The sequence below is a fragment of the Cibotium barometz genome, chromosome 31, assembly GCF_041138505.1.
Source record: "Cibotium barometz isolate CiBa-2024 chromosome 31, ASM4113850v1, whole genome shotgun sequence".
NCBI lineage: Eukaryota > Viridiplantae > Streptophyta > Polypodiopsida > Cyatheales > Cibotiaceae > Cibotium > Cibotium barometz.
Window position 1 is genome coordinate 45606448 of NC_141076.1, and position 10482 is coordinate 45616929.

General features: G+C 44.7%; 1 protein-coding gene across 1 annotated transcript; it reads right to left on the reverse strand.

Moving 5' to 3' along the window:
* Positions 1-652: 652 nt before the first annotated feature.
* Positions 653-3490, reverse strand: LOC147620924 (uncharacterized). Its single transcript, XM_086825482.1, has one exon. It carries the CDS (start codon positions 3238-3240, stop codon positions 1075-1077), a length of 2166 nt encoding a protein of 721 aa, XP_086681608.1. The 5' UTR covers positions 3241-3490; the 3' UTR covers positions 653-1074.
* Positions 3491-10482: the final 6992 nt, after the last annotated feature.

The window sequence follows — 10482 nt, forward strand, 5'->3', positions numbered from 1 at the left end:
GTAGGCTCACCACCCTTGCCATGTGGCACTTCTTTGTCGTTCCATAGTGGAGGCATCCCATGATTTGTACGACTAAGGAACTCGAATGTAAACCAAGGATTCTTGTACCAACCAACCTTCCACAATGCTTCCGTCGAGATGAGACCTTTGCCTGACAAAACCCTCAAGTGTCTTCATGAACCGCTCCAAGAAAAACATCCATTGACTATGCACTATACCTGATAGGGAAACCTCGAGCAATACAAAGTAACATTTGGGGAAGAAACACAAAAAGTGATTTTTTTGGGCCCCACATGTTCGTAAAGTGTCAAAAAGGAGCAGGGATAATTGTGTAAGAGGTGTGTACGAAAGTGGGTAAGTGGTGGGGCAAAAAGTGAGAGATAAAATGGAGGAGAGGTCAAACTTTCCATCCTATTAAAAAAAAGGTAGCAAACAACAGATGGCTCCCACCAACCAATGTGCATCCAAGTTTCCAACATAGGTCAATTTTTTGAACTAGTGCTAATGATATCCCCCTTAATACAAGGCCCCTTTTTTGTCCAAATCTGCCCTGTTATGTGTATGTGTGTGTTTTAAGCATTGACCGTGCTATCACTTTTTAAAGATGATATTAGTAGTTAAGCATACTTATCACCATGATTAGGCAATTGCTAACTCCTACAAGAAAAGTCTTCACTTGGAAATGACATATAGTATCATTTAAAAGAAACACTTGCTCTTTTAGTAATACTCAATAAAGTAGTCTATTACTTGTGTGATTGAGGGAGAATCAAGCTATCCATTGTGTGTATATGATAGCTTTAGACAATGTTTGTTGAAACCATCCCTGGCACGTCCGCTTGAGTTGACCTTCCATACAACTATCAATCCCTTCTGTGAGAGCATTCTTTGAGGGCTTTGATGAGTACTTCTGAGGAACAAAGCAAAGCTCTCAGATCCACAGCCTCACTTTCTTGGAAGCATATGATTCTGGAGAAAGAAAATATGGAGTGATGATTACACATACTGTGTGGGGGGGAGGGGGGGGGGGGGGGTGGCTGGAACCTCCAACATACACACGTGTTTGGGGGGTTGTCATTTGATAACAAGTTTCTGGATCATTGTGACGGCGGGGCGATCCAGAATCTCTTTGACTACAGACATTAGAAAAAAATCAGTTGCCAGGAAGCAACCAATCTTGGAAACATGATCATGTAAGCTGCCTTGGACTACCACAGAGGGCCACCCATCAACTAAGGATGCATCTGCTTCAATGTGTTTGGGGAGCACTAAATGAGCATGGAAGCTCTCTCCGTTTCTGATTGTACATCCATCTGCAACCACAAGTCCTTCGCTTTGTTCCTCGAGGTAGGGGAAAACCACAATTCCCATGAGGCATGCAGGAGCTCCAGAGGAAGTTGCCCTCATAGTACTCACTAGATCATGTGAAGTGACATCCATGTCCACATATGCCAAATCATGACTAGCAAGATTTTGTGTACCTTCTGCATTTGTGAGAGAATGATCCTTCTCATAAAACCATACTTCCTCTTCGAGCTTGGTTGTGAACCGCACCCCCACACACAGCAACTCTCCTCTCAGCTCCATCTTCCCATCCTCAAGCACTTTAAACTCAATTGAACTCTCCACACTATCTCCGTGGAGTGACCTCAACCCCCTCCACAAGACAGGTAGCCATGTGTGCTGACGAACCTCCGTAAAATACTGTTTGTCCTCATGCTGAAGAAAATGGTTGCTAGCAAACACAGCCCATTCTAGACCTCTTGTCCCTTGCCTCTTGAAGAACTCCAGAGTTGAGGCCTCAACATTGACATCCTTTGGGGCCACAAAGTCCTTTACCCCTGCTAAGGCCAGAATGCTGTTTATACGGTCTCCCATGTGCTTGCTATCGCGATCTGCACACATTTGTATTGCTGTGCCTACGGTCGGAAAATCTAAGCATGTTGAAACCAAAGTCCATAAGAGTCTGGTTATACAGCCATACCAACTGTTCGCTTTCAACCACAACATCCGACTCGATTCATCCATATCAGCATCCATTGAAGGAGAGTTGTGATGCAAGGGAGCTAACACTCTGTAAATCTCCATGAGAATCTCAAAAAACCTCTCCTCTTCAATGACATCAATTTTACCAGTGCCATCCCTATACCAGAGAGTTATCTTTTCCTCAAACTCCTTCAAACTTTGGCAATCATCCAAGGGGATACTACCCACACGCACACAGTATCGTCTGCATTTAGACAAGGCTGCCTCTTGCAATGTCCACACCCTGGTGTGCCAACGGCATGTAACCTCATCCTTTTTGTCCCCATGCCTGACAGGTGCCATGGGATTCCCAACATAGTGAAGAAAGATAATGGTCTCCCTTGCATGTGCATAGATCCATCTGATGTGCTTGATGGTTTCCTGCACTTCCGACTCGTCGTGCTGTGCAATGCATACGCCATCATGCCAAGCATAATTCACCCCTGCTGCCCACAAAATGGCACACATCCTCATGATGTCGCTTACAACTCGGTTACGTTTATCAATATCTGCACCAGCATGATGCTCATGGGCACAAGGTTTACTCGAGCATCTTGGTACTTTTGCAAAGCACTTGGATGTACACTGGCAGTCAAAAACTTCATAAACCTCCATCCCATAAGTGTGGGAGAGGGCGCTAAAGCCGACTTCATGCACACCATCAGCCCAATAATCCGTAATCACTACCTGCTTTCCTTGGCATGTGGCTTCAATATCAATGACCCTCAACACTTTAGGGGGCTGTAACCCTGCTCTTCCAAGGAATGCTGCTCTCGATTGTTCGTGCTTTTCTTTCCTACCTGTGCTCTTCAAAGAAAGTAATCTCTTCAGAAGCTGCTCATCCAATGTAGAACCATTTTGTGTTACCTTGCCGATCATTTGCCTTTTGTACATGTCTCTTAGATTGCTTTTTGTTTCATTGATCAAGCGTTGTTGTAAGCTTCCTGGCAATGGTTTTTTGGCTGGGCATGGGGGCGTTGTACTGCACATTTCATCACTGCTAAGACTGCCACTGTGATCTGTAACTATGTCAGTGCCGAGGTCGATGTAACTAGCTACCCAATGCATCTCCCTCTTGATCCTGTCTGGTCCAAAATAGGGACCCTCAAGGACGCTCAGGTCCATTTCGTGATCGATGAAGTGGTGCAATTCACTTCTGAGCTCATTCTCACTAATTAAGAAGCCGCAGGGCATTTCACTACCACTATTGCTCATTGTAAATATTGCACGCACGCGCGGACGCACCACCAAATTGGCGCCCCGCAGAGAAGTTCGCCAGTCTTCACCCAAGAGACAGGTGTGCACTGTGTGCAACTCTGTGTGTGTGAATCAAGACAAGGAGGGGGGTACAGTAGCAGATGGTTGTATGGGTCGGGCTCACACAAAGGCACGTCTCCTTAAACACTAGCTGGGTAAAGGCTGGGAAGAGGCGCAAGAGTGCTTACCTAGGCTTTGCCTCCCAGAGTCTCCACTTGCTCGTTCTTCTTTGTATGCCAGTATTATCGCGTAAGTTTTTGTGGACCTACCAAGGACTTTTTGTCATTAGATATGGAGACTTATTGAGTTACTTGCTTGCATGCGTGTATGTGCTTGAGGTAAGCTTGCGTGATTCTTACTTGTGATTGACTAGATGTGGTGTGTGATAGAGAGAGATGGAGATGGAGTGGGACGAGAGAGAAGAAGAAGAAGCAGCTTTTTTAACGTCGTAGAAACAATCCCAAGAGACCAAATATGATCTATCCGACGGGAGTGAGTTTCGAACACAAGATGTGTTGAATAACAACTCCATGAGCTAACCGACCTACCACATAAGAGAGAGAGAGAGAGAGAGAGAGAGAGAGAGAGAGAGAGGCAGTGAGAAGAGAGGTCTCCCTCATGTGAGTGATTAGACTAAGGAGGTCTAAGCATTGGATTGGTGATTGAGAGCCTAACCACCCTTGAGGTTTCTATTCCCAAACAATGTGTCCAACTCTTCCCAAGCTTCATTTGAAGTGCTTCTTCCATCTATGTGATGGATAAATTGATCAAGTAAGCCCAAAGCTATGATGGCAGCAAACCAGGCTCTGATACCAAATGTTGGCATTCACGGTGGCTCATAATGATCAATGAACAACATGGTTAAGTATAATGATGAGAGATTAGTGCTAAGTAATATGATATTAGCTTAAACACATAAGATTTATCATAATGACAAGGTAATCATGGACAATGAAAGAGTATCTCTTGCATTAGTGTGCCTCTTTAAATAGGCAACTATAAAAATGATTACAATGAACTAATTAAGATTAGCTACTAATCAAATGCACAAATCTCTCCATGATTTTCTCATATATATTTCTCCTTGAATCTCTCCACAGTCCACTATTCTCTCTCTCCCACGATTCTAGCTTTGCTAGATACAAGGTGGGCTAATTGGCAACGAGTTTAACCACTTGCAAAAGTAGAGATTCTCTAGTATTTTGGTGCATATTTCAACAGAAATGAAGACAAAAAAAGCTCAATATAATGTACACATGTGCCCAAGGAGAGACCTTCATTAGTGTTACATTTGTCGTCAAGGACATACCACCAGCGAATGTCTAATCTTCAGGGCTCATTACAATGGTAATTATGGCTTTTGTGGGTGCTATGGTCACAAAGCCTGAGATAATAAGACTTACTTGCTTGATCTCTTGAGTGATGAGGATAAGATATGGGTCGAGGTGGAGAGAGGAAGAATAGCTGCCCTTGGTATACTGCACCTGCAAGTGTGCTTGCTCAGCTTGTGTAGAAGGTAAATTACCCTCTAATTAATGTCTTTTATGTCATACAATGCTATTGTAAGTGGCAATATTGTGCTCGTGCCTTGTAGGAGGAATTCACACAAGCAGTGAAGAAGGCAACCGCCACCTTGGACAGGCATAGCATGACTATAGAAGAGTACACATTTGCATACACCAAGGCAATTAAAACAGTGTGGAGACCTCTTTAAGGGATCGTGCATACAAGATTCAATTAGTTGCTAACCCTGCTAATGGGGTGATGGGTTTTTTCAACTATTTTATAGCTATGATTGGTCAAACAAGAAAGGTAATCTAACAAAGGATAAAGTCTACACGCTCGAGTAGGCTTCCACCAGAGGTATTATATACATATTTTTGACATTCAATGTGTTATCATATTAATGTTTAGTTGGTATGTTTTTAGTGTACAATAATACTATAAAATAGTCATATCTACAATGGTTTGTGTCTCAACAGAAAAAGGGAGATCTTGTACGAGATGATATCTTCCCAAAAGCAAGGATCCTTTGACATCTGCCAAGTTTGGAGGGTGCCAAGTTTGGAGACACACATAAGCTGAGACTTCATCTCAAGAAAGAGAAGGAGATGTATTGGCACTACATGTATGAGCAAGGACTCTAGATTATTGATGATTTATGCAACAACCAAGGATTGGATCTCCCTGTCGGGTTTGATGCCTCCTACAAAGAACAATGACAATCCATCTTGTAGATGCCTTTCCAGACATATGGCAAGATATTAAGCCTGCTTGGATGCCGATATGTGTAATGATGGCATGGATTTGTTAATGTATTTTGTTTCATGCATGGCAGGTGGGTGAACGATGTTTTGTGTGCCAACGTGTATTATAATATCATGCCTCGGGAGGTGCATAGGTGGAGTGATCCAAATAGTGACGTGTGCATGTATCCTGGTGGGCGCTTTTGGGAGAGGGATATCTCTAGAGAGGAGATAAATGGTTGTCCATGGTGGTTGGACTACCCTCTCAAGAAGAGGCATCCAACAGAGGACGCTTGCTACGTTGGTGAGTTGTATAAACATGCCTTTTCTACAGCTATCTATTTTTACTTCATTGAAGGCTTTGTATCTCTCATAGATTTCTTGGTGTATAGCATTCATAAAAAACACAAGAGGAGAATATTCGATGGAGGATGATATCCATGCATCAGTGTTGAAATATGCAAGTCAATGGTGGGTGTGTGCGGGAACAAGTCCTTAGCTAGAGACTGTAAAAGGGAGTCTATAATTGAGTGGGTAGCAATGAAAAGGTGAGAAGAATCTACTGAATAAGAGAATCAAGGGTAGCATGAGTGAATATAGGGGTGTGGAAAGATTCTAGGAAGGTGGCACAAATCAAGGGGAAATCAGTGGGATTAGATGTTTGGCACCTTGTGGATGTAAAAGGTATAAATTGAGGCATTGGCCTAATGAGAAATTTTTGGTTTTTGAGTATCCATGCCTACATTATACTATTAGATTAATTGTGCACTAATCTTACCTTAATCATCCTCTAACTACTTGCTAATCATGTTGATTCCAACATGGTATCAGAGCCATAGCTTAGGATTTAGCTAATTTTTAAACCTAATCACCTTGCTAATCATGATTAGGAATTAATTCTCTTTTTAGTTTTTTTTCAACTAATCCTCTGCACGCCCAGTTGGTGGAGGGGCTTGATCTCCCTCCAGCCCTTAAATGATCTAAAATCCTCTTAGCCACACCTAGCTAGCTTACCCACGCATCAGCCTATCAAGTCAATTCTCCAGATTGTCGTCGAAAGCAGTCGGGATTCGCGAAAACGTTGGCGCCTTTTTTATGAGAGTAAAAGTGTAAATTTGTCATCATGCTTTGGAATTGGGAGCAATGGAGATAGCTCAAAGGGTTTTTGGGTGTTCTAAACACGCTGGTGGACTCAGAATTTTGAAATTCATCAAGGAGAAGCTACATCACGCTCTACATCAAATCTACAAGTGACTTTGGTAAAACTAAGATTAAGCATTCAATATTTGGTCAAATCTTATGTTTTTGGGCTTGACCCTCTACTAGACTAATTGCTATTAATGCCCTTGAAAGGATTTGAGCTCATTTTTGTTGACGTTGACTTGCCAAGTGGTTGCTCACCATGTTCACAAATGCAGGGGATAGTGTGATTGATCTATTTGCAGGGTGTGGTGGACTGGGCAAGATGAGTGGGGAGATGCAACGGCATTGCCTTTGTATTGAAAAGGACCACAACCTCGCAGATGTTATGCATGCACTTGATGCAGAGTGATCATACTTGTTTTTGAACTTGGACCCTAGAAACTTTTGTGTTTTTTTTATATATTGGCATGAGTACAGTGATCATACCTGTTTTGGACTCCATAAACTTTTGTTTTGTTTTTTTATTTTAGCATGCATAGATGATTTGTCACATTTATATGGTGACTTAACATTTGGCAACTATGCATGATTTGTCACATGCATATGGTTTGGCAATCTTATAGTTTCCCATGAGCATCTTATTTGAATAATGGCTCTATGGATGATTGTATGATTCATGGGCATAATATGTTTCTAGTATGGACGAGCTTGTGACTTTAGTAATTGTTGTGTATTAGCAAAGATCGACCGCGGATAATCCTCGATGTTTATGCCAGATGGGACCACCACACGGCTGCAATCCTCAAGGAAAACCGAGCACTTTACCTTTTTGGATGGATGGAGTCCAACATCGTTATGATGCTCGACCATTATCCGTTGCCGTTGGTTGGAAAAAGTGGCCTGGAGCCATTTTCGGGCTATCGGGAAACCATGGAGGAAAGGTCCGATGAGGCCAATGATCCGTGTGAGGGTATTCCTTTGTATGATGTACCTCCTTGTCCAAACATCCTACCGAAATCTTTTATGCCCTTCAAATGGTGCGCTACCAAAGTTGGCTCTAGAGAGCGAGGATGCCCAAGCGGATTCTCTTGGTGGTCGCACGACATGTCGGGGGGGTACTTGGAGAAAATAGACTCCGATTAAGATGGGGCTTCACAGGCATGTGGAGGACACCACCTTGAAACTTTTTGGACAATTGGATCTCACTTTGGATCATCCACCCAAGAGATATGGCCGATACTGTGTCCGTGCAAGTGCCAAAGCCACAGGATGCCAGAAGCCATTGTTGCAGCTCTGCGCAAACCTATCAAACGATGTCGGATGGGGACAGAGCCCTGGATGCTCTATGAACGTACCAGTACTAGTGCATGTGCTAGGCTATTTTGGGTTTGGACGTGGACAGGTCGAATTAGGCACTGATTAGAGAATCTACCCATCTCGGGCCACCAGGAACTACGCCGCCGAGGCAAAGATCCTCCGGCCGCGGATAATCCTCAATGTTTATGCTAGATGGGACCACACGGCTGCAATCCTCAAGGAAAACCGAGCACTTTACCTTTTTGGACGGATGGAGTCCGACATCGTTTTACGATGCTCGACCATTATCCATTATCATTGCGGCGGGCGACAAGTTGGAAAAGGTGGCCTGGAGCCGTTTTCGGGCTATCGGAAAACCATGGAGGAAAGGTCTAATGAGGCCAATGCTCCACGCAACGGTATTCCTTTAAATGGTCTACCTCCTTGTTTTCAGACGGCCTACCAAAATCTTTTATGCCCTTCAAATGGTGCACTGCCAAAATTGGGTCCAGAGCGAGGATGCCCAAGCAGATTCTCTTGGTGGTCGGATGACATGCCTGGGGGGGGAGGTACTTGGAGAAAATGGACTCCGATTAAGATGGGGCTTCGCAAGCATGCGGAGGACATCTCCTTGAAACTTTCTAGACCATTGGATCTCACTTTGGACCATCCACCCAAGAGATATGGCCGATACTGTGTCTGTGTAGGTGCCAAAGCCACAAGATGCCAGAAGCCGTTTCGGCCCTGCACAAACCTATCAAACGATGTCGGATGGGGATGAAGCCCTGGATCCTCTATGAACGTACCATTACCAATGCATGTGCTAGTCCACCGTCTGGGTTTGGACACGAACAGGTCGAATTAGGCCGCCCTAATTAGAGAATCTACCCATCTCGAGCCACCAGGAACTACATCGCTGAGGCAAAGATCCTCCATCTAGAGATAATCCTCGATGTTTATGCCATATGGGACCACACAGTTGCAATCCTCAAGGAAAATTGAGCACTTTGACTTTTTGGAACGGATGGAGTCCAACATCGTTACAATGCTCGACCATTATCCGTTGCCATCGCGGGTGACAAGTTGGAAAAAGTGGCCTGGAGCCATTTTCGGGCTATCCGAAAACCATGAAGGAAAGATCCGATGAGGCCAATGCTCTGCACCAAGGTAGTCCTTTGTATGTTCTACCTCCATGTCTAGATAGCGCCTACCAAAATATTTTATGCCCTTCAAATGGTGCACTGCCAAAGTTGGCTCCGGAGAGCGAGGATGCTCAAGCGGATTCTCTTGGTGGTCGGACGACATACCGAGGGGGTACTTGGAGAATATGGACTCTGATTAAGATGGGGCTTCGCAGGCATGCGGAGGACACCACTTTGAAAATTTTTGGACCATTGGATCTCCCTTTGGACCATCCACCCAAGAGATATGGCCAATACTATGTCCGTGCAGCAGGTGCCAAAGCCATAGGATGCCAGAAGCCGTTACAACCCTACACAAACTTGTCAAATGATGTCGGATGGGGACGGAGCCCTGGTTCCTCTATGAACATACCATTACCAGTGCATGTCCCAGGCTGTTTTGGGTTTGGACACGGACAGGTCCAATTAGGCCCTGATTAGAGAATCTACCCATCTCGGGCCACCACGAACTACGCCGCCGAGGCAAAGATCCTCCGGTCGCGAATAATCCTCGATGTTTGTGCCAAATTGGACTACACGGCTATAATCCTTGAGGAAAACCAAGCACTTTACCTTTTTGGATGGATGGAGTCCGACATCCTTACGATGCTCGGCTATTATCCGTTGCGGCAACAAGTTGGAAAAAGTGGCCTAGAGCCGTTTTCGGGTTGTTGGGAAACCATGGAGGAAAGGTCCGATGAGGCCAACACTCCGCACCAAGGTATTCCTTTGTATACTCTACCTCCTTGTCAAGACGGCTTGCCAAAATTATTTAATACCCTTCAAATGGTGCACTGCCAAAGTTGGCTCCGAAGCAAGGATGCCCAAGCGGATTCTCTTGGTGGTTGGACGACATGCCGGGGGGGTACTTGGTACAAATGGACTCCGATTAAGATCGGGCTTTGCAGGCATGTGGAGGAAACCTCCTTGAAACTTTCTATACCATTGGATCTCACTTTGGACCATCCACCCAAGAGATATGGCCGATACTGTGTCCGCGCAAGTGCCAAAGCCACAAGATGCCTGAAGCTGTTGTCGCCCTGCGCAAACCTGTTAAACGATGTTGGATGGGGACGGAGCCCTAGTTCCTCTATGAACGTACCATTACTAGTGCATGTGCCAAGCCATTTTGGGTTTGGACAACATGGAGAGTTTGAATTAGGACCTAATTAGAGAATCTGCCCACTCGGCCACGAGGAACTACGCCCCCAAGGCAAAGATCCTCTGGCCGCGGATAATCCTCGATATTTATGCCAGATGGGACCACACGGCTGAAATCCTTGAGGAAAACCGAGCACTTTATATCTTTTTGGATGGATGGAGTCCGACATCGT